This window comes from Staurois parvus, unplaced genomic scaffold (assembly GCF_062004578.1).
Source record: "Staurois parvus isolate SC_StPar_1 unplaced genomic scaffold, SC_StPar_1.0 ptg000715l, whole genome shotgun sequence".
Lineage (NCBI taxonomy): Eukaryota > Metazoa > Chordata > Amphibia > Anura > Ranidae > Staurois > Staurois parvus.
The window spans coordinates 3650248-3675951 of record NW_028318511.1 but is presented as its reverse complement, the minus strand read 5'-3'; the positions used below and the strand labels follow the sequence as shown (position 1 = coordinate 3675951).

The window sequence follows — 25704 nt, the reverse complement described above, 5'->3', positions numbered from 1 at the left end:
TGCTTCTACTCTCTGTATTTCTCTGAAACAGTCTGAAATAGTTAATAATTTACCACTTTTCAGTGAATTCTGGGCATTTGGGAGGTTATTCTGTGCTTATCTTTAAAAAACGCTTCTAAATGCAAATGCACATAAACACGCATAAACGTGTTATGAAAATGCGGCTAAACAGACGTTTTATAACTGCGTTTTCCAGCAGTCAGTTTCTATCATTCAGTGTCCCGTGTACATGGGGCCTTAGAAGAATAACAGGAGAACAGGAGAATAAGAAAACCAAGAAGTACAGCAATCAGGGTCAGCACAGGCGGAGCTTTATTTGCATTATATGGATAATAGGCTCTTACAATAAATGAAACTCACATATTACCTGTGTATTTCTACACCCAGGTGACCCCTACCATTTATTATGACTCGTGCATCAGTGACTCATGTTCTTGTGGTTCTGGCGGAGATTGTGAATGCTTCTGTACTGCGGTTGCAGCATATGCTCAGGCCTGTAGTGAGAATGGAGTGTGCATAAGATGGAGAACGCCAACTATATGTCGTAAGTATCACCGTATAGTGCTGTGTATTACATTTGCTGAAAGGTGTTGAAGAAGGGTGATCTCAACTGTTCAAAGCAATCCAAAATTAGCAACATATTATAAGCAGAACATAGTTATCGATGTTCAGTTTCCATAGTGCTTCTGAAAACAATATATAAGCTGTAATTTTTCATTGCCCTTGTGGGTGGCAGTTCTAGTGTCCTTTAAATGCCTAGTCTGAAGTCTCACTAAGGGGTATATTGTATGTTGTATCCAAAGAACAGGGCTTGTAACATGGGGACTGTAGGTTAGAGCAGATACAGTACATTTTAGTCCATAATGTAGCTTGCTGTCTACTGTAGGCTATAGTGCTGTTGTTAGGGACAATCATGCATGTATCATTGTGTCCCCCCATAGGGTGCTTAGGCACCCTAGTGGGGGACACTAGAACTACACCCGCTAATTGCCTAGGTTCTAGGCAGGAGTTTGTGGTCATGCGAAAGTCAGCCTTAAAGCATAACTCCAGACTTAGAAGTGAGCCGCAATCAGCACAGTGAACCGTGTAGCAACCCAAGGCTAACTGACTGTACTGTTAACACTAAGCACTCTAGACACCACTACAGTTAGAGAACACCAACTCCTAGGTGTGCAACATTTAGGAACCAGTAAGGCAGAGCCTACATCAGCCTCCACCAACCCAGCATTACCTGCCATCTCACTCCCAGTGACATGTCCACAGTTACTAAAGGATACAGGAAATAAACCTCACTCTGTACCTTCATGCTGCTTTCTCTCTCTCACAGGGGCCCCTCTACATTTCTACCGTGACAACCAGGCTAGGTCCCTAGGTACTCTGTGCTACAGGTCCAGTCCCAAAATGCAGTGAACTAGCTGCTAGTGACGGGGACAAGTAAAGCCCCTTTACTACAAGAGTAACCATCACCCTACATCAAGTCACCCATTTCCTGGCTGGTTGACAGCATTAAGCAATGATACATGTATGATTGTCCCTAACAACAGCACTATAGCCTACAGTAGACAGCAAGCTACATTATGGACTAAAATGAGCTGTATCTCCTCTAATCTACAGTCCCCATGTTACAAGCCCCGTTCTTTGGATACAACATACAATATACCCCTTAGTGAGACTTCAGAATAGGCATTTAAAGGAATACAAACAGCCTTTACTGAAGAAATGCAAAAATAAAATCCTGTACAAAGCTGTTCTCGTGCCCATAGGGTGGTCATACCTGAATAGTGGCAGAGTCCTTAAAATCCACTGAAGGTGAGAGCCCATGATTGGAAAATAATCCATAAGAGGTAGCACAGAGTCCATATAGTGCATAATTGTTAGTGATCATTAAAAGGTAATCAGTCCATCCTTAGTACCCAAAACAACAGCACATCTCCAAGTTACCATCCCCTCAGGGAACCCTGGCTAGTCCAGCAGCATATCACACTACAATGTGGCAGAGATTCAGCAGGGAGGTCTCCAGGAAATCTCCACTGGGGCCCTCCTCACAGGGGTTCTCACAACTGATCGCACATAGGGTGCATTCGCAAACAGGGTGCATTCGCAAGTATGAATGCACCCAATAGCAGGTAAAGCTTTTTTGGGGGGTGGGGAACTGATACTTTTTTTTTTTGCTTGCTTGGAACCCTTCCAACCTGAGAGTCCTGGAGCAGTTGGCGAACGAAGAGTGGTCTAAAATTTCAGTAGGGAGGTGTAAGAAACTCATTGATGGTTACAGGAAGCAATTGATTTCTGTTATTTTTTTCCAAGGGGTATGCTAACAAATATTAAATTGAGGGTGCCAATAATTTTGTCCAGTCCATTTTTGGGGCTTTGCATGGAATGTGTCAGATTTGGCTTTTTGTTTCTCCACTTTTTTGTGTCATACCAATACAAACAAAAGAAACAAACATGAGAACGCCTAAACATTTGTAATTGCAACAGTTTTCGGGGTGAAGTGGTGCATTATCTGACAGAAATACAGGGGTGCCAATATTCTTGGTCATGACTGTGTATGGCTCTTATTATTGTTCAAATGTGCTTCTATAACAAAAGTGCCTTACCATATGGTACCTATGGGTGGGGTTAGTTGCTTAATTTCTACACACTATCATTACTATCAAAAAGATTCTACAGAGTTGATTTAGTAAAGGGATAGAGCATGTTCTTGAAAAGAGAATTTCACTTTGCAAGAGAATTATTCCTTAGGTTAGTGAATGTAGTGAAAATTCACTTTGCAAAGAATACCCAATTGTGTCCAAGGAAAAACAAAAACAAAAGTATTTTACTTGCATATAATTGGATGATGAAAGTCAGTAGAGCTTCACCTAATTACTAACCAAAAAGAAAAGTTCCTGGCAATGTAAAAATAAGAGTAAACAGACTATTTGCTATTAGGAAATTAACCCTGCAGTGTTGCAGCTTTCTTGCATATTTGAAGTGTATTTCAATCTCAAACATAAACCTCTCTTATTTGCTCCTTTTTGATCTATTAAAGCAGTGTTTTTCAACCTTTTTTGTGCAAAGGCACACTTTTTTCATGAAAAAAATCACGAGGCACACCACCATTAGAAAATGTTAAAAAAATTTACCTCTGTGCCTATATTGACTATATATAAAGTAATTCTCTTGAATAGGAATCAAACACAAAGAAATTATTTTATAATTACTTTATTATGAAATAATAAAGTATTTTATAATTGGACCCGGGGGCCGGACCAAGAGTAGATGAATGATGTGTATGTGTCATCCATAGTAAGTATAGTAATATTCCCCCATAGTAAGCATAGTAATTAATCCCCCATATAGTAATTCATCCCCCATAGTAATTAATCCCCCATATAGTAATTCATCCCCCATAGTAATTCATCCTCCATATAGTAATTCATCCCCCATAGTAATTCATCCCCCATAGTAATTAATCCCCCATATAGTAATTCATCCCCCATAGTAATTCATCCCCCATAGTAATTAATCCCCCATATAGTAATTCATCCCCCATAGTAATTAATCCCCCATATAGTAATTCATCCCCCATATAGTAATTCATCCCCCATAGTAATTCATCCCCCATATAGTAATTCATCCCCCATAGTGTAATTCATCCCCCATAGTGTAATTCATCCCCCATAGTAATTCATCCCCCATAGTAATTCATCCCCCATATAGTAATTCATCCCCCATATAGTAATTCATCCTCCATATAGTAATTCATCCCCCATAGTAATTCATCCCCCATATAGTAATTCATCCCCCATAGCAATTCATCCCCCGTATAGTATTTCATCCCTCGTATAGTATTTCATCCCCCGTATAGTATTTCATCCCCCGTATAGTATTTCATCCCCCATATAGTATTTCATCCCCCATATAGTATTTCATCCCTCATATAGTATTTCATCCCCCATATAGTAATTCATCCCTCATATAGTATTTCATCCCTCATATAGTAATTCATCCCCCATATAGTATTTCATCCCCCCATATAGTATTTCATCCCTCATAAAGTAATTCATCCCTCATATAGTATTTCATCCCCCACAGTACTATTCCCCCCCCCCCTTCTAGTAAGCCAAGTCCCCCGTGTCAATTCACTTACCTTTTGCGTTCCTCTCGCTGTCTTCCCGCGCCGTTCGGGTCTTCAGGGCGGACTGTGAGAGGAGCCTAGCTCCCCTCCCCTCACGTTCGGCACGCTGCCCCGCCTACACACATCCTGACAGCCACATCCGCAAGCCGGATTAAAAGGTCCGCGCGGACTTTTGGGGCTGCCAACCGAGAGGAGGCAGGGGAGCGGCCGACCGAGAGGAGGGAGGGGAGCAGGCGCCCGGCACACAGAAGAGCCGCATTAGACTGGGTAAAGAGCCGCATGTGGCTCGCGAGCCGCGGCTTGCCGACCACTGAATCATTAGATTCTAATGATTGGTCTATTTGTGAGCCGAAGCCACATGTTACAGATGAAATTGGAATTTTTCCCACGGCACACCAGACAATATCTCACGGCACACTAGTGTGCCGCGGCACAGTGGTTGAAAAACGCTGTATTAAAGGATAAGTTCACCTTTGGGAAGATGTTAAATGTCCACCCATTTTTAGGGTGGAACATGAAACATGTTCCCACTGCTGCAGACACCGCCCAAAAAGTTCCCCATACTAGCTGTCAATTTTTTTAAACCAGCGCAGCCGTGTGGTTCTGTGAATGAATGAACTACAAGGACTGACGATATGGAAAAAAAAAACATTATTTTTATTTTCTGCTATAAAACATATCCAATTAAATTTTTTTAAAAAAAATCAAATTTCTTCATAAATTTAGGCCAGAATGTATTCTGCTACATTATTTTTGGTAAAAAAAAGATCCCAATAAGCATTTATTGATTAGTTTCCGCAATAGTTATAGCGTCTACAAACTATGGGACGTATACTAAATTTTAAAAAATGGATTTATTTTTGATACTAGTAATGGCGGCGATCAGCGACTTATAGCGAGACTTCGATATTGTGGCAGACATTTTTAGCTTCGCAGGGAAACAGGATCCTTCACCCACACCCCCACCCCCCATAAGAACAGAGCTCTGTCTTGTTTACATAGGCAGCGCTCTGTTCTGTGTCCTGCCCAACGATTGGTGGGTGCGGGGCAGACATCCATTCACTGGCATTCGCAGATCGGCTTCTTCTGTGAGTGTTCACAGCAGAAGCGATCCACCACCTGTGTGCGCCCCCCTTATGGTGAAATTGAAAAATCGCATATATTTACATAATTTTGCACAGGAGGATCGCCCTGTGGCAGTAAAACTGCTATATGGGGGCAGACCTTAGGTGGTTAAAAAGTATCTAGTGCCCAAAGGTAGAAAATTCAATATCTTCACTTATTGTGACTGATATGCGCTCCCCTCTCTACACCGCACTCACAAGATCTCCTTATAAATGGGTCTTTAGCACTTTAAGAGCATATGTTCCCTCCAGCGCTATATTCAGACTCGCTCCCCAGGACCAATTCTCATAAAATTTTCTCCAGTTGGTATATGTAAAGGGGAAAAAAAGGAGGCAGTCTCCAATAGTGTCATTTTGCATTTATTGGCAATTTAAAACAATTAAAATACACTTACTCCATAACAGTTTTTGTATATACCCAAGCTACACGGAATGTAAGCCACTTCCTGGGGCCACTTGCTCTTCACAGACCAGAAGTATGAAAGCTGAAGTGATGTTGTAATCCCCATCTAACTAGTTTCATTCTTGAAGATGTCAATGTGACAAAACGTGTTGGATTTGTGTGTGGCTTGGCTGTGCTCACCTATGGACTTTGCCTGGTATTCTGTGGGTTTTATTTCCTTCCCTTTCATCACTTTTTGGCCTGCCACTTAGTTTGCTTGCCTATATAAGACATGCTCAGTATAGCCCACAACTTCACAGTTCTCTGAGCTTCTGTTTGCATGCTACTTGTGTTTCCTGTGCTTGACTACCCGTGTACCGATCCCAGCTTCATCCACCATCTGTGCTTGTTTCCTGCCCATCCTGACCTCGGCTTGTCTCCTGGTTTCTTTTTGCCTCTTGCTGTTTTGTACTTTGCACACTTGAATGACTTCGGCATCCTCAGCTGGGCATAATGGGGGGCCACAACATTGTTCCAGTTTGCTGCAAGTCTATCCCCACCATCAGGGGCCCTGTTAAACAAGCAGGCTGGGGCTTAGACTCCGCGTCCTAGGGAACCCCAAGTTGGCGATCTACAAGGGCTCACTATTACAAGCGCTTGACATTATGCTTTGTTCATGTTTCATGTTGGAGGTTTACAACCACCAATCCTGAGTAAGTCTTCAATATAAATAATCACTCATATTAAGGATTATCACACTGAATATCATTTTTGCTTAATATATGGTTTTATGCAGATAGTTTAAAATAATAAACCTTACCTGTACTTGAAATCCCTAGCTATGTTCTGTGATTACTACAATGATGCTGGAGAATGTGCATGGCATTACAAACCTTGTGGGGACAAGTGTATGAAGACCTGCAGGAACCCCAGAGGAGAGTGCCTTTATGAACTATCAGGTCTTGAAGGTAAGACAGTAAAATCTATTCATTTTCAGTAAGGACAGCATGTTACATTGTTTCATTCTTTAAAAAACATATTTCAGCAATTCTGAACTCAATGGGCAGCAATATATAGAAAGTCTTCTTTCCCACGGCCCTCATCAAGGGTACTACTGCTGTGTGCAATCTTGAGTGGAATGAAAGAACATGCATGTATAACTAGCAAATTAGATGTCAGTCGCTCTACATTTACAGACATGATTTCCACTTTTGGGGTTCCCTTTGTATCTTATAGGTTTCATACATAGGATGGCTTTCCAGAACAGTTAAAGTATAACTAACGGCAAAACTTTTTTTTAGTTTTGGATAGAGTGGAGAGGGATTAGAACACTTTATGGCCCCCGATCTGTGCCATTGTGATGTGACTCCCGTGCACAAGTGGGGGGAGTGACATCATCGTGTCCCAGCCAGTAAGGTGGCCAAAAGCACAAAGCCCAGAAGAGAAGGTGGAAGCGCCCGGGACCCGCCAGATCGTTTACAGAGCAGAGCTAGAGGGCTCAGTTTGACAGGCAAGCAGGGGCGTCCCTAGGGTTGGTGTCACCTGGTGCCGGAACACTTGGTGACACGCCCTCTCTCTCTCTGTACTCTCTTTCTCTGCCCCCTTTCCCCCTCTCTCTGCCCTCTTTCTCCCCCCTCGCTCTTTCTCTGCCCCCTTTCCCCCTCTCTCTGCCCTCTTCCCCCCCCCTCTCTCTCTCTGCCCTCTTTCTCCCCCCCCCTCTCTCTCTCTCTGCCACCCCCTTTCTCTCTGCCCTCTTTCTCACCCCTCTCTCTCTCTCTGCCCTCTTTCTCCCCCCCTCTCTCTCTGCCCTCTTTCTCCCCCCCCCTCTCTCTGCCCTCTTTCTCCCCCCCCTTTCTCTCTGCCCTCTTTCTCCCCCCTCCCTTTATCTGCCCTCTCTCTCTTCCCCTACCTACTACATGAAACTGCAATGCTGTCACCAGGGTCCGGGGATTACACACTGACCTGCTGCATACTCTGCCTGTCCCTCCAGCTCTCCAACTTCAGCACCCGAGGCAGGGATGTAGACCCACCTCTTTGCTGAAACTCTGAGGAGGAGAGGTGTCCAAAGTGCCTGCCTCACTGTCTGTCCCCTCAATGCTTGCTTATTTAAACAGTGGCACATACAGGGACGGACTGAGTCTCTTATGGGGTCCTGTATTGACCCTGGGCCCTCGGTCAGTCTGCCCCTGGTGGAGTGGGTCCGGTGTCACCCCGTGCAAAAGGTGTCACCCGATGTGGCGTTCACCCCCAGCACCTGCCTAGGGATGCCCCTGCAGGTAAGTCTGTCATAATGTGCTAATATCCTGTGCATACTAGTGCATTATGGCATAACCCACCTGGATGGGCCCAAAAAGGAGAAATGACTGCGGACTTTACTATCGCTTTAAACATTTACAACTCCCTGATAGTGACTGTGATATAGTTTCATTGTATAAAATGTAACATACGGTATGTATTTTCCTGTTGTTCTAAATGTTCTGTAGGCTGTTATCCCAGCTGCCCTGCATCTAAGCCATATTTAAATGAAGATAATATGAAGTGTGTGTCTCAGTGTGGCTGTGATGATGACAATGGCAACTTTTACAACTATGGAGAAAACGTTCCAACTAAAGAAAACTGTTATTCATGGTAAGATCTGATGTAGATTGGAATATTGAAATTATGAGTTTGTATAATTCAGCATCAAAGGTGTCCTTGATTAGCAGATGATTCGCAAACACTGTGACCACAACTGATTCTTTTAGAGACCATGTAATGCACACATAATCATAAATATATTTACATTCCAATATCTATTCAACACAGTTCTGACTGGAGTCTATGATGAACTCAGCAGAACCAAATGAAAGAGGTCCTTTTTGTCAGCAACTTTGTAATGGCAAAAATTCAACATGCTCTATCAAAATGGTGGCCTAAATGTTGTACCACATACAATCCCAGTATCTGTGCTTATATTAAGTTCTTTATGAGTTGCATAGACAACCAGCCTATGCTGTGACAGCCATCTTTCCCTTGGACCTGTTAGTGCTGTTTTTCCCATATAATGCCTTTGTTTTCCATGCTAAGCACTCTGTATATTCTTTACTTGTTTGGCTTTTATTTGATAGTCTTTGGGGTTGATTTACTAAAGACAGATAGGCTGTTCTCTTTGCAAGGGAAGTTGCACTATGCATGGGAATTATCCCCAGAGCTTAGGTAAAATAAGCAGAATTTTTGCTTGAACACATTGAATGCTGAAAGTCAGCAGAGCTTCAACTCATTCACTAAGCTTGCAACATGCAACTTTCCTTGCAAAGGGAATAGTCTATTTGTTTATAGTAAGTCAACCCCATTGTCTCTGCCTGCCAAGTGTTCCCTGACATCTAAGCTAAACAGCTCAGTATACTCAACCTTTAGGCAAAGAATTTAATTTGTGATGTGCCATGTCATGATGACTGGACTGCATTACTGGACTTCTCAATCTGCTTCATTTCAGATTCTATAAAACAGGTCTTCAGTTGGATAAAACATTCTTTTTTTCTTTTTTCTTTTTTTAGTGAGTGTTCTACAAAAGGTATATCATGCCAGTATGATGTCTCAGGTATGCAAACTATTATATATCTGTGTTAATATTAATGCTTGTATAGTTAGTAAAGCCTTTCATGACCAGAAGTTGTTGATGTGTAGATCCCAGACCATATGTAACAGCACCAGCACATGTCAGTTATCAGGATCTTCAGTGTTTTTATTTAAAGTCAGCAAAACAAATACTAAAGCTGCTGACTACAGTACACATCTGATTACACACTTACCTGTCCAGGGATCCAGTGCTTACCTCAACCAGGCCGGTTCTTTGTTAATCTTCGGGTCTTCGGTGCCACCAGGTTGACTGTGGGAAGGCGGCTGTGACTCCCTGCAACATCTCACTTTTTTTAAGCTGACACCTTAAAGTGCAGCACATCAATGTAGCAAATTGTCTGGCAAAGCAGAAAAATAAAGTTAGGCCTCTTGTACACTACAGTTTGAAAAAGCTCAGAACAGCGTTTTTTACTGAGGTAAAATTTAATCCATTATTTACAATGTGCACATAAATAAGTGCCCGCGTATTCCTCAATTTAAAATAAAAAAGAAAAATCTGCATTTTTGGTCAGTAATTTACGCCACCTACACACAAATTTGCGCTAATGAGCATAAGTACTATTTTGATTTTCCCTAAGAATATATTGTGCGTGCTATTAAGCACACACGTGTGCAAATATGCGCAAAAAAGCACCTGAAATTACTTTAAAAAAAAGTAGATGCTCAAACATCAGTACCGTGTGCAAAGAAGTCTTACTATGCAAAAATACTGATAATGCAGTTCAACTGAAAGACCTTGATTTTCTGATTTCACAAACGAATGATAGTGTCATAGAGATCTTAGAATGTGCAAATGTTACTGAACTCTGGGTTATTGTAGTAAACACATACTTTATCTCTACTTGAACAATGCTGCCTGCCAAAAAAGACAAGCCAATGCTGTAAATTGAATGTCAGGTCGCAGTATTTGCAGAAGCAAAATAAGTGGCAGGTTGAAGACGATAGATTTGCCTTGCCTCAAATTAGATTTAAAAATTTGAAAAAATATCTCCCATTAGCAGTCAGTGCAGAATTTTGTTGAAAATTCAGCATACTGAGGTAGAATTTAAATGGATAATTTCAGGAGGTGTAATTCAAATTTAAATTTTAAGATGATGCATTTGGTGACATGCTTAAAAAAACTGGCTGCTTTTAGGTTGACCCCAGGCAAATAGCTGGTCGAATGGAGGTGATAAAGCCTCAAAAGTTAGAGTGACTCGTGTCATTCCTGTAGCTGTCTTAATAATACGTATACAGTAAGGCTGATGTAAACTCTGTTTTTCCTTCCTCACATCTTGGCTTTACTGCGTTCATTTTCACTTTACATTCCTTCATCATTCCTTTCTCATTTGGCTGACTTCAGGCAATAGAAAAAAATTACAGTCAGGAAAGGAGAGATGTCATTGTACTCTGATCAACCAAACACAGAGACTGCAAATTAGACTCTAGAACAGTGATGTTGAACCTTTTAGAGACCAAGTGCCCAAACTGCAACCCAAAACCCACTTATTATTCGCAAAGTGCCAACACTGCAATTAAACCTGGATACTGAGGTTTTAGTTTAGAAAACACAATATGGGGACAAGGTGCCTTTGAAAGGGCTCTCCCTGTCAGATCCCTAACAACCAGGATCCCAGAGCAGAAAACTGTCACATTTAGCAGTGGTATTAATACCATTGCTAACTTTATGGCAGCTGGATGTTTGTTTGACCAGAGACCCATTAGTTTTGCTGTTCGCTGAACCTCCTGAACAAAGTACACATTTCCATATACTTTGTACTCAGTGCAGGGGTCTCATTCATATTTTTTCCTTTTCTGGTCAAATGTTCGTAGCCAACACTGTCAGGCTATTTCTCTTGGTCAAATGTTTTTTAACACTTCTGGTTGAATCTTCTTAAGGCTTTTTGTAAGGATCAAATGTTAGGGAATTTTACATTCACCCTGTGAAAGGCAATACATAGATATTGACATTTCACATATTACAGACATTATGGGTATTATTTGTGATTTTTGCTGAAATGCTGAGACATTTTCTGCTGAATAGACAGCTAAGTATTATGAGAGTGCAGTAATGCAGTAATTTAAGCACTAAGCAATAGATTAAGTGGAATTATTCCATTATTATAAAAAAAATACTAGGAAGGCTAACATAAGTAGTGTGTGGTTACTTTTTAATTTTCTTTTTTTTCTCACCCAGCTTGTCGTTGTGAACATGAAGGAAAAATGTACCATAACTCAGAAATCATTTCAAACTTCAGTGATGAAGATGGAAGCTGCAAGCAAATGAAGTGTGATATCAATGGAACCATTGTCACTCTCAGCAATGTATGCACTACAACAGTGACTACACTAAAACCAACAGCAGCGCCTCAGGAACTGACAACAACAACAACAACATCATCGGCAACGACAACAACATCTACAGCACAATGTAGTCCTCAGTGCCACTGGACACAATGGTATAATGAGACCAAACTTTTAGAAAATGAAATAAGTGATACTGAAATTAATGACACAATCACAACCAGAAGAAAAGCAATCTGCAAAGATGAAATCTATGCTCACAAGATAGAATGTAGACTTGCAGATTCTAGCAATAATCTACACCATTCAATGCAGAGAATAAATTACCACTGTAATGTAGTAAACAGATCAGTATGTGCCAACAGTAACCAAGATGGGCAGAAAGTATGCAGGAACTTAGAAATACGCTTTTTGTGCTGTGATGATTTTTCACTTTGTTTAGCGGATCTATCTACAACATCTTCTCCATTCTTATCAACTAAAATAACAAGTGTACCTGAAAAAAAACCATCTGAATTATCAACAGAAATATCCCATCTTCCATCATCATCTGCAGTTCCTACTACACGTTCTGAAATTACTCTCAGTACATCCACTAGTACACAAACTATCTTATCCACTCCTACATTTTCTTCTACCACAACAACTACAGCTACTACTTCATCAAAATCAACATCAGAATCTACAGCAGAAAATCCCTCAACCACCTCAAGTGTAACACAATCTACCACTGAAGTGTACCCTGGGACAACAAGCAGAGGCTTAGACAGATCTGTTTCTACAACCACAATTCCAACTAGTACTTATATTTCTCCAACAACTAAACTATCTTCCACAACAACCACTGGTAAACCACCTCTCTCCTCTACAACTACACTTTTTCTACCAACATTCAAACCAAACACCCCATCCATCCCTGTACCTACTCCAACCAACCCTACAGCAACTACAGCTACTACTTCATCAAAATCAACATCAGAATCTACAGCAGAAAATCCCTCAACCACCTCCAGTTTAACACGATCTACCACTGAAGTGTACCCTGGCACAACAAGCAGAGGCTTAGACAAATCTGTTTCTACAACCACAATTCCAACTAGTACTTATATTTCTCCAACAACTGAACTATCTTCCACAACAACCACTGGTAAACCACCTCTCTCCTCTACAACTACACTTTTTCTACCAACATTCAAACCAAGCACTCCATCCAACCCTGTACCTACTCCAACCAACCCTACAACATCCAGTCCTTCACCAACATCTACAAGTCCAACCACCATTCCGTGTGATTATTATTGTTTCTGGACGAAGTGGTATAATGAAAATGGTCCAGATTCAAAGGCAGAATCAGGAGATCAAGAAAGCTATGAGATCGTAAAATCTAAAGGAGACTCAGAATGCAGTGATAAATCTCATGTTAAGGATATTGAATGCGAAGCTAGTTCATACAATGGAATCAAATTTAAAGATTTAGGCCAAAATGCTACATGCAGCATTGAATCAGGCTTGATATGCAAGAATAAAGATAATACAGGACCATTCACTATGTGCTTTGATTACAAAGTAAGATTCTTTTGTTGTGAAAAACAGAACTGTTCGTCTTCCACAACAACTACAGCTACTACTCCATCAAAATCAATATCAGAATCTACAGCAGAAAATCCCTCAAGCACCTCAAGTCTAATACAATCTACCCTTTATGAGACAACAAGCACAGGCTCTGAGAGTTATGTTTCTACAACCACAAATCCAATTAATACTTTTGCTCCAAAAAAAAAACTATATCGCACAACCAGTGATAAACAACCTATCTCCTCTACCACTACCATTTTTGTATCAACATTTAAACCAAACACCCCATCCATCCCTGTACCTACTCCAACCAACCCTACAGCAACTACAGCTACTACTTCATCAAAATCAACATCAGAATCTACAGCAGAAAATCCCTCAACCACCTCCAGTTTAACACGATCTACCACTGAAGTGTACCCTGGCACAACAAGCAGAGGCTTAGACAAATCTGTTTCTACAACCACAATTCCAACTAGTACTTATATTTCTCCAACAACTGAACTATCTTCCACAACAACCACTGGTAAACCACCTCTCTCCTCTACAACTACACTTTTTCTACCAACATTCAAACCAAGCACTCCATCCAACCCTGTACCTACTCCAACTAACCCTACAACATCCAGTCCTTCACCAACATCTACAAGTCCAACCACCATTCCGTGTGATTATTATTGTTTCTGGACGAAGTGGTATAATGAAAATGGTCCAGATTCAAAGGCAGAATCAGGAGATCAAGAAAGCTATGAGATCGTGAAATCTAAAGGAGACTCAGAATGCAGTGATAAATCTCATGTTAAGGATATTGAATGCGAAGCTAGTTCATACAATGGAATCAAATTTAAAGATTTAGGCCAAAATGCTACATGCAGCATTGAATCAGGCTTGATATGCAAGAATAAAGATAATACAGGACCATTCACTATGTGCTTTGATTACAAAGTAAGATTCTTTTGTTGTGAAAAACAGAACTGTTCGTCTTCCACAACAACTACAGCTACTACTCCATCAAAATCAATATCAGAATCTACAGCAGAAAATCCCTCAAGCACCTCAAGTCTAATACAATCTACCCTTTATGAGACAACAAGCACAGGCTCTGAGAGTTATGTTTCTACAACCACAAATCCAATTAATACTTTTGCTCCAAAAAAAAACCTATATCCCACAACCAGTGATAAACAACCTATCTCCTCTACCACTACCATTTTTGTATCAACATTTAAACCAAACACCCCATCCATCCCTGTACCTACTCCAACCAACCCTACAGCAACTACAGCTACTACTTCATCAAAATCAACATCAGAATCTACAGCAGAAAATCCCTCAACCACCTCCAGTTTAACACGATCTACCACTGAAGTGTACCCTGGCACAACAAGCAGAGGCTTAGACAAATCTGTTTCTACAACCACAATTCCAACTAGTACTTATATTTCTCCAACAACTGAACTATCTTCCACAACAACCACTGGTAAACCACCTCTCTCCTCTACAACTACACTTTTTCTACCAACATTCAAACCAAGCACTCCATCCAACCCTGTACCTACTCCAACTAACCCTACAACATCCAGTCCTTCACCAACATCTACAAGTCCAACCACCATTCCGTGTGATTATTATTGTTTCTGGACGAAGTGGTATAATGAAAATGGTCCAGATTCAAAGGCAGAATCAGGAGATCAAGAAAGCTATGAGATCGTGAAATCTAAAGGAGACTCAGAATGCAGTGATAAATCTCATGTTAAGGATATTGAATGTGAAGCTAGTTCATACAATGGAATCAAATTTAAAGATTTAGGCCAAAATGCTACATGCAGCATTGAATCAGGCTTGATATGCAAGAATAAAGATAATACAGGACCATTCACTATGTGCTTTGATTACAAAGTAAGATTCTTTTGTTGTGAAAAACAGAACTGTTCGTCTTCCACAACAACTACAGCTACTACTCCATCAAAATCAATATCAGAATCTACAGCAGAAAATCCCTCAAGCACCTCAAGTCTAATACAATCTACCCTTTATGAGACAACAAGCACAGGCTCTGAGAGTTATGTTTCTACAACCACAAATCCAATTAATACTTTTGCTCCAAAAAAAAAACTATATCCCACAACCAGTGATAAACAACCTATCTCCTCTACCACTACCATTTTTGTATCAACATTTAAACCAAACACCCCATCCATCCCTGTACCTACTCCAACCAACCCTACAGCAACTACAGCTACTACTTCATCAAAATCAACATCAGAATCTACAGCAGAAAATCCCTCAACCACCTCCAGTTTAACACGATCTACCACTGAAGTGTACCCTGGCACAACAAGCAGAGGCTTAGACAAATCTGTTTCTACAACCACAATTCCAACTAGTACTTATATTTCTCCAACAACTGAACTATCTTCCACAACAACCACTGGTAAACCACCTCTCTCCTCTACAACTACACTTTTTCTACCAACATTCAAACCAAGCACTCCATCCAACCCTGTACCTACTCCAACTAACCCTACAACATCCAGTCCTTCACCAACATCTACAAGTCCAACCACCATTCCGTGTGATTATTATTGTTTCTGGACGAAGTGGTATAATGAAAATGGTCCAGATTCAAAGGCAGAATCAGGAGATCAAGAAAGCTATGAGATCGTGAAATCTAAAGGAGACTCAGAATGCAGTGATAAATCTCATGTTAAGGATATTGAATGTGAAGCTAGTTCATACAATGGAATCAAATTTAAAGATTTAGGCCAAAATGCTACATGCAGCATTGAATCAGGCTTGATATGCAAGAATAAAGATAATACAGGACCATTCACTATGTGCTTTGATTACAAAGTAAGATTCTTTTGTTGTGAAAAACAGAACTGTTCGTCTTCCACAACAACTACAGCTACTACTCCATCAAAATCAATATCAGAATCTACAGCAGAAAATCCCTCAAGCACCTCAAGTCTAATACAATCTACCCTTTATGAGACAACAAGCACAGGCTCTGAGAGTTATGTTTCTACAACCACAAATCCAATTAATACTTTTGCTCCAAAAAAAAAACTATATCCCACAACCAGTGATAAACAACCTATCTCCTCTACCACTACCATTTTTGTATCAACATTTAAACCAAACACCCCATCCATCCCTGTACCTACTCCAACCAACCCTACAGCAACTACAGCTACTACTTCATCAAAATCAACATCAGAATCTACAGCAGAAAATCCCTCAACCACCTCCAGTTTAACACGATCTACCACTGAAGTGTACCCTGGCACAACAAGCAGAGGCTTAGACAAATCTGTTTCTACAACCACAATTCCAACTAGTACTTATATTTCTCCAACAACTGAACTATCTTCCACAACAACCACTGGTAAACCACCTCTCTCCTCTACAACTACACTTTTTCTACCAACATTCAAACCAAGCACTCCATCCAACCCTGTACCTACTCCAACCAACCCTACAACATCCAGTCCTTCACCAACATCTACAAGTCCAACCACCATTCCGTGTGATTATTATTGTTTCTGGACGAAGTGGTATAATGAAAATGGTCCAGATTCAAAGGCAGAATCAGGAGATCAAGAAAGCTATGAGATCGTGAAATCTAAAGGAGACTCAGAATGCAGTGATAAATCTCATGTTAAGGATATTGAATGTGAAGCTAGTTCATACAATGGAATCAAATTTAAAGATTTAGGCCAAAATGCTACATGCAGCATTGAATCAGGCTTGATATGCAAGAATAAAGATAATACAGGACCATTCACTATGTGCTTTGATTACAAAGTAAGATTCTTTTGTTGTGAAAAACAGAACTGTTCATCTCCCACAACAACTACAGCTACTACTCCAAAATCAATATCAGAATCTACAGCAGAAAATCCCTCAACCACCTCCAGTGTAACACGATCTACCCCTAATGTGTACCCTGAGACAACAAGCAGAGGCTTAGACACATCTGTTTTTACAACCACAATTCCAACTAGTACTTATATTTCTCCAACAACTAAACTATCTTCCACAACAACCACTGGTAAACAACTTATCTCCTCTACAACTACAGTTTCTGTATCATCGTCCAAACCAAACACCCCATCCAGCACTTTAACTCAACAAAGTTTTCTTTCAAGTATCTCACCATCTGTAATCACAAGTATCCAATCCTCAAGCATAAAGCCTGCCAAGTATATTTCTGCTTTGACAACAACAACATCTGAAAAAAGCACAGTCACAAGTATTTAATGCTTTTTTAATACTTATGTTACTAGAGTTACTTTCCTTATTTGTTTTTTATTTGGTTATAATATACAGTATGATATTGTGACATAGGAAAGGATTTCTTATATAATAATAAAAATACAGAATATCACTATTGTATTCAGTTAACACTAACATTTCCATCCTCCTTGGGTCAGGCTATTTAAACCATTAATCAAATATATATTTTTTTACTACTGTATTGATTTGTTGTATTTTTTATGTTGGCCTATTGTATGGCCCCTTTGCACATTAGCTTTACCTCATACTTTTTTTATGGTGCCACCTAGTAGGTGACATGGGTTCAACCAAGGCTCAAGTCTCAGGGAAAGCTAGTCTTTGCCACAGCTCCTAATTTTGGAGATGGACCAGAAAGCCTTCTGGTTTTCTTCACTACAAGATGTAACCAGGGCATGGCCTTCAGAGTTGCCCCACCAAGAGGGTATCTGGGACAAAACAACTACGGTGTGGAGAATGTAAATGGAATGATAGGCAGAAGAGTAGTCAGGTTTGGATAGAGGTGATTGGCAGGTAGCAAGCAAGAGAATCACTGGGTCCAGTCAGGTCAGTCTTGGTCAGAGACAAGCAAGGCAGTCAAGAAATATAATAGTTATTTTGCACAAAGGGTAGCTGGTCATAAGGCACAGCACTAGCCACTTCAAAAGCTGCAACTTAAATTCCTGGAAATCCTAGCAGGGATTCTGTGAGTACAATCTATGTTATTGATACATTTTAAGACCTTCACACCACTGTCTTCCTGTCTGACTGATGGACATTCCCATATTGCCTTTTTTTCTGTTTATACCCATATTACACATAGTGTTTGTTACAGGGGAAAACTCAGGTGTGTTGGGTGGTGCTGGATTCTCTCTCTCGAGGAGTTGTCAGGTGGCTGGGAATCAAAGTTACAGGATTTGGAAGGTGGGTGGGTGTGGAGTCATTTGATGGATCTTCGAATAGAATAGAATAGAAAAAAATAGAAAAAAAAGAATAGAATAGAATAAAAATAGAATAGAAAATAAAGGAATATAATAGAAAATAAAAGAACTGAATAGAAAAGAATTGAATAGAATAGTATAGTAAATAATACACTAGATTAGAATGGAATGGCATAGAATAAAATAGAATGAATATAACCGTCTTCCGAAATTTGAATTTCACATCGATTTGAAAATAACGATTATATAAAACAAAATGGTTAACTTTCCAAAGAAATCCGAAACACAGCGAAAATTTTTTCCGTTGTGCACATCTCTAAACAGCAGCACACTGATCTTCCCAGTGAAAGGCTGTGTGGGGGGGAAGGGTGTCTGATCATTGGAGGAGAGCAGGCTGAATTCCCAGCACAGCTAGAGAACTGAACACGGTGTGTTCTCCTGCTTAATGTGGGAAGTTTTTATTAGGAAAGCAGAGGGACTGGCAGGAACACCAGGGATTTCACACAAAGAAAACAGTACAAAGAGAACTGGATACTTTTTCATACAAGCACATGGTACAGTAGGCACATATCAGAAATCTGAAATGTTGGTTTTACATATTCTTTAAATACTCAAAACATTTTTATTTGCACTGTTAGTCAGTAAAATGCTGCCAACGTGTTTCAGGGGTTTGTTGTACCCCCCTTCTTGAGAGATCAAGGGTTTGGTGTTAGCAGAAGACGAATGAGAATGCATGAAGGTAAAAAACCTTGAGCCTTTACAACCACTTTTCTCTGCTTATTGGTCAACTCTGAACATTATCTACACAGCATATGTTGACACATGTTTACTCTACTGGTGTTCTGTATTTGTGTTTATCTTATTAGCACTAGACTACCCTCATTTATGGTCATTTCTCTGAATTAATTATAAATTATACTTGTATATTTATCTTACCAGAATCACATGATTGTTCTTATGGGGGCTCCATATATAAGGTGAGTTAATTAGCTAAACGTGTTTAGATTGAACAACTTATAGCATATGTTATCAAAAGGTTGATATACAATGATTGCACTGAAATGTTAAAGTAGAACAAGGTAAAACATTTTTTTTCCCCTTTGGGGTTTATTTTTGCCATCTGTGTTCCACTGGGGGATTTCCCTTCACTTCCTGTCTTTTAGCCATAGGAAGTGAGAGAAAATTCCTCTAATGTGAGGGAATACAGGGAATACCTGGTTGTCACCAGGGTCACCAGAGCTAGTGCCCCCATTGGAAGATACTCCAACAATATCACTTTTTCCTATTCTGGGAACAACCCAACATTTGGGATTTTCTTTTACTTTCACTTTCATTGATAATGGTAAACAGGACTAATAGGTTAAATCTCTACCCAAAACTAAAAAAAAAAGTTTTGGCTGTAGCTACACTTAAAAGCAGATTCCTAGCCTTCAACAACCCCCCTCTCCCCCCCCACTAAGTCATTTCCCCCCAGTGTCAGAATGCCCTCCACAGTCCTGCTATAAGTTGCTGATCACCGCTATTACTAGTAAGAATTAAACAAAAAAAAATCCAGTATATATACACCGCCAATTATAGACACTATAACTTTCATGTAAACCAATGAATTTACACGTATTGAGATTTTTTTTAGCAAAGACATGTAGCAGAATACATTTTGGCCTACATTTATGACGAAATTTGATTTTTAAAATTTTTTTACTGGACATGTTTAAGCTCCCACTGTGTCCTCCAGCCGATGCCAGCATCTGTCTTCCGGGTTTCCGAGGTACGGAACCGGCGGGAAATTCAAAAAAGTAAACAAAACATGACATACACACAATACATTATAATCTGTTAGGATTACATTACTGTATCAAACCATTTCACCTCAGTTTTTTCCCTAGTGCTTTGTCTGGTGCCCTGCTTGTACTTTTACCGTTCTTTGTGCCTGGAAACTTGAAAACATCCATGGCATCCAAAAAGTGTTCCTTTAGGTCAAAATCGGTTTTGGATTTTTGAATTAGAATCACTTGCAGAATTGAGCGATAGTGATTTGTGGGGAAATGCGCCATCAGACACTGAAAGTGACGACAGCGACAATTCTGCGACTGAGCTCAGTGATGTGCAAACTTGGTGCTCTATTGACTGTGGTGCGGATCAGCCAGCGCCCCCAAGATTCCCATTCACTGGAGCATCTGGTATGAAATAAGACATTGAATACGACAACCCCTTGGCATACTTACAATTACTTCTGACCAATGAGGTTATTGAAAAAATAGTTACTGAGACAAACCGGTACCAAAAGCAACAATTGGCTACTCTGCATCGGAAGTTTCCAAGAAGCAGAAAGTGGGAACCAGTGGCCAAAGATGACATTTGGAAATTTCTGGGCCTAATAAAACATCAGGGAGTGGTTTGTAAACCCCTGCAGAAGTGGTATTGGACAACTAATAAATTACTCCATTCTTTGGCACAGTCATGTCAGAGTACAGATTTTCCCTGATCATGAAATTTTAACACTTTGAAAACAACGAAGAATTTGATGAAACTACTCATCCTGCACCAAAACTAAAGAAATTTGGGAAGTATCTCAAATTGCTAGGTGCCAGACAGATACTAGCATAGATGAAAGTCTAATGGCCTACAAGGGAAGGATCAGCTGGGTACAATACATTGAATCAAAGAGAGCATGATTTGGCGTAAAATCCTACGTACTATTCGAAACGTCAACTGGATACATTTGGAATTTAGTCATATACACTGGAAAAGGAACAAAATTCAATCCAAAATACAAGTGTATGATAAGACAAAGTGAGCGCTCTTAATATAGCAGCTGTAGCCAAAATAAACCTTGATAAAACTGTATAAATAGAGAGTGCAGCGCTTGTAAAATAATTAATAAGATAAATGATAAAACATAATAAAAAGTTCAGATAAGTTCATATAATTGGTATGGTAAAAGATCCCCTCTGTAGCAGAATTCATAAAGCTTGTGCCTGGATACAATGGTAAAATTGTGCACTCACCAGAAGCGCATAGGTAATGCACATGTAAATATATCCACCATGGATCACTTAGGGTGTGTTAGGCGTCTGGTGAGCTTCCTTCTAGGGATTGGTCAGCACAGTGGTAGGTCTTGGGGTTAAGGTAGAAGTCTAAATAAATAAATAAAAATTGTAGCGCTACTCACATAAATAAATGAATAAAATACACATGTGAATGGTGATACACTGTGTAAAAAAATACCAAAAGTGAAATAAATGAAAAAAAATGCTCACTCAGTGCCACAATATAAGTAAAAAATATCTGTGGAATAATTAACAATCATGCAATGTGACACATATTATAGTACCACAAATAATGTGATTAACAGCTGGACCAAGAAGTGATGGTGAATGATAGTCAAAAAAATATGTCTCAGCCACTGCAAACTCAATATCAAGCATAAACATGCAAAAACCTATTGCATATAAATGCAATCAATATCCAAAGTGCCACAGAACATAACAGAGGACATGTACCCCATATAAGGTACAATACATAAAAATATCTCGATTGGTGCAATAAAAATAAAAAACAACAAAATAATCAATGTACAATATTTGTGCAAATGCCGTGCAACAACACACAAACTTGATCAAACTGCAACATCTGATCTGTGCTCAAATAGTCCAATATGATGTGGGTAATATCACTTTATCCAATTGAAGATGACACTCGTGCTGATAATATATGACAGTGGGTAACTGCTGACACAAAACACTCGGACCACCGGGTAGATTAGCCTCTCACCTTAAAACTTCGACCCGTAAGGGTCAAAGCGTTTTGTCGGATCACACCATCAGATCCTTCAAGTATGCAGCCTCTCCACTGGTCTGCTCTCACCGCAAACAAATCTCCCTCACAGGGGGTCAGCACTCTGGTAGTGGCTCCTCTCCATTTAAGGCAGAGATAAGCGCCAATATCTCATTCAAAAACATAAAACACATCCCTCCATAGTGTAATATGTTTAGTGTAACAGATAAGACAAAATATAAAAAATGCACACTCACATGGATCTTCGGTAAATGTCACCATAAAACCTCATGCTTTCGGGTGTACTTGGTATGCATGAGTATAAGAATAAGGTGTGCCAAGATGGCGTCCATGCCGGAAGTGCGTCACTACGTCAGGCCTACGCGTTGCATCACAATCCCATGTGACTTCCCTGAGGAAAAATATTAAAAATATCGCACAGAATAATATGATCGTGAGGATGATAAATATATATATATATATATATATATAAACATATATCCGTGAGGATATAGTTTGTATTAAAAAATATATATATAAAAGAAATATATATATATAAAGGTTTAAATGTAAAGTAAGATCACTGGGAGAAAAATAGTGCGCTAAAAATGATGAACCTTGTTATAGGTGTGCGATATAAAAATATTAAAACAAATATAATGCATTGATAAAAATCCATATAAAAGTACCCCTAGGGGAATAGATGGTATAAAAATGGGTTAAAATATGGGTATAAAAATGAGTAATAATCCATGGAAAATAGTGCATAGTTATGAAAATAAAAATATATAAGATTTCAAGAAATGTAGAATAGAATACACACAAATCTGAAAAAAGATAAAATGTCATAAGAAGTTATCAAAAATGTTAAAAGATTAAAGAAATGATGTCTGTATATAACACTAAATAAAAATAAATAGAGTGAATTGGTATAGACCAGGATAAGTGTGAATCAAAACTGTGATCAATCCATTGGGTAAAAATTCAAAATTGGCGGTAAAAAATATAGATGAAGTAATTCCCAGGAGTGTAAAGGATATATTCAGCTATTGTCAATGAAGCAATTCACATCTACTTCTATATTGTGTCCCAAGGGGTGCAGGGTGCCCAGTTCAAAAATCCACTTGGTCTCTAATTGCGAAACAGCACGTTTCTTGTGTATGCCTCTCCAGTGTGGAGTAATGACATCAATCTCCACAAATTTGAGGGTGGTGGGGTCTCTGTTGTGGCGTAGTCTATAGTGCTTGGATAGAGAATGCTCCTTAAAGCCTCTCTTAATATTATAAACGTGTTCTCATAGGTGGTCCTTCAGTCTTCAAGTTGTACGGCCCACATATTGTTTTTGGCAGGGGCATTCAAGCATATAGACAACGTATCTGCTGTAGCAAGAGATACAATTCTTGATAGTATATATTCTGCCCATGGAATAAGAGGTGAATGAATCAATTCTCTGTTTCCTTGTGTTATTGCATTTACAGATAACGTACCTGTTGCATGGATGGAAGCCCTTTAGGTCTTTAAACAATGAAATGTTTTTAGGCGGGTCCACTACATTGGGTGCTAGTTGGTGTCTAATAGCTGTAGCTTTGCGGAAGGTGATTTCAGGTTTGTTCGGTAAGATATTGGAAAGGATGGGGTCCGTTTTAAGAATGTCCCAGTTCTTTTTGAGACCTTGGTTTGATCAGATGCTTTTAAGGGTAGAGGAGAGATCTGGGTTCTTTTTTTTTCTATATTATTCTATATTTTATTAATTTTCTTTAGAAAAAGAGACAGTACAAGTAACAATAATTCACATCAAATACATAAAGTACACCCCCCTTTTTCCCCCATTTTCTCCCTCCCCATCTTCTTCACCCTCCCTTAAGAAAAAAAATAACTATGTCCATTCCTGTCTTAACTTCTCTTTCCCTTTCTGTATACCGATTTATTTCTATTTATCTGTTTAATCATTTCACTTCTCCAACTCAATTACCAAATCACACTTCATTTTAACATATTTTCCTGATGTTTTAAAATCATACCAGCCTTTCCATTTTTCTCTAAACACTTCCACTTTATCCTCCTCAATACAACGCAACTCTTCCATCCTATTGATATACTCAATTCTATTTTTTCCAGTCCTTCATTGTTGGGGGATCCTGAGATTGCCAATATTTGGGAATCAAGCTCTTTGCCGCACTCAATAGATAATACATTATATTATTTTTATATTGTTTTACGGGCAACTCTGTTTTATGGAAAAGACACACCCATGGGTCCTTCTGTATTGAGGTCCCCAAAATCTCCTGTATATTTTGGATTATTTCTTGAGATCTGGGTTCTAATAGATTTAGTAGTAACGAGTTCGGTTCACTGCCCATACTATCACAAGGGATTTTGTTCATCCCTTATGATAGCAATAAAATTGATCAAAAATATTTTTTTAAAGGCACAATGTAAATAACATTTTAGAAATAAAATAAATAATACAATAATAATTAAAAAATGTAAAGCGCCATGGCCCCACCCCTTCACCCCATGCTCACACACAAAGGCAAACACATACTGTACATAGGCACGCATAATGTACTCACACATGTGAGGTGTCGCTGTGAACATCAGAGCAAGACAAATATTTCTAACACCAGACCTCCTGTGTAACTCTAAACTGTGGCACCTATGGAGATTTTTAAGTTCTGTAGTTTGTTGCCATTCCATGGGCATACCAATTGACATGTTACTTATCTATTTACTTTGCCTAACATCACCTTTTATATTATGCCAAAAAATTGGGCGTTATATTGTGTTTGTGTGCATTAAAAGTCATTAGAATATGTGTTTTACAAAAAAAAATTATATTTGAAAAATCGCTGCATAAATATTGTGTAACATAAAAAATTGCAACATCCACCATTTTATTCTCTAGAGCTTTTGCTTAAAAATATGCATAATGTTTGGGGCTTATAAGTAATTCTGTAGAAAAAAATGAAGATTTAGTGGGGAAGGGAGTGTCCAAAAATCAACATACTGCTTTATAGCTTATCTAAAGCCATCTCATAGTTTTGAGATGGAAAATTTTAAATCCAGAATATTTTTTTCTACCTGCATTCCATCTTGGAGAGGAAATCTTTCCAAAATGAGGGGAAATTCCCTCTTGGCTGTCACAGGAACAGGTATACCTTTGGAAATATTTTCCTTTGCCGCCAATTCTGCTAACATCTGCAACATTTTGGATTCACAATAACTTACTATCCCTATGATGGTCATCAAGACAAGCAGAGAAGATGCAACTCCCCAGTGAGGTTACAGACAGCTAGAGAAACCTGACAAGGATTTTACCACTAGTCCTCTGTATCCATAACTATAAACCCTTAGTTTTTGGCTTAAGTCACATTTAAGCAGGGTTTTTCTTTCAGTGAAAATGCGGGGAATTACAGTCCCAGCACCTCCAGCACTGGATGAATGTAATGGCAAAGGAGGCTGGAGGGTCTATTGATGCTGGCTGCTGGGGGATCTATTGTCACTGGAGGGGATGTATTTTTGCACGGTGGTCTCTTGTTGCTGTGGAGGTGTATTGTTGCTTTGGAGGTCTACTATTGAGAAAGGGGTCTAGTGTTGCTTGTTGAG

General features: G+C 39.4%; 1 protein-coding gene across 1 annotated transcript in view; it reads left to right on the top strand.

The window, feature by feature from the left end:
* Positions 1-16862, top strand: part of LOC149445619 (mucin-2-like) — a 124678-nt gene extending 107816 nt beyond the window's left edge. Inside the window, 11 exon segments of the mRNA XM_089653505.1 lie at positions 388-544; positions 6469-6597; positions 8113-8257; positions 9166-9209; positions 11424-12377; positions 12591-13259; positions 13545-13631; positions 14499-15075; positions 15352-16007; positions 16284-16450; positions 16452-16862. Of these exon segments, the coding sequence (XP_089509631.1) occupies positions 388-544; positions 6469-6597; positions 8113-8257; positions 9166-9209; positions 11424-12377; positions 12591-13259; positions 13545-13631; positions 14499-15075; positions 15352-16007; positions 16284-16450; positions 16452-16727 (3861 nt within the window). The 3' untranslated portion in view covers positions 16728-16862.
* The last annotated feature ends 8842 nt before the right edge of the window (positions 16863-25704 follow it).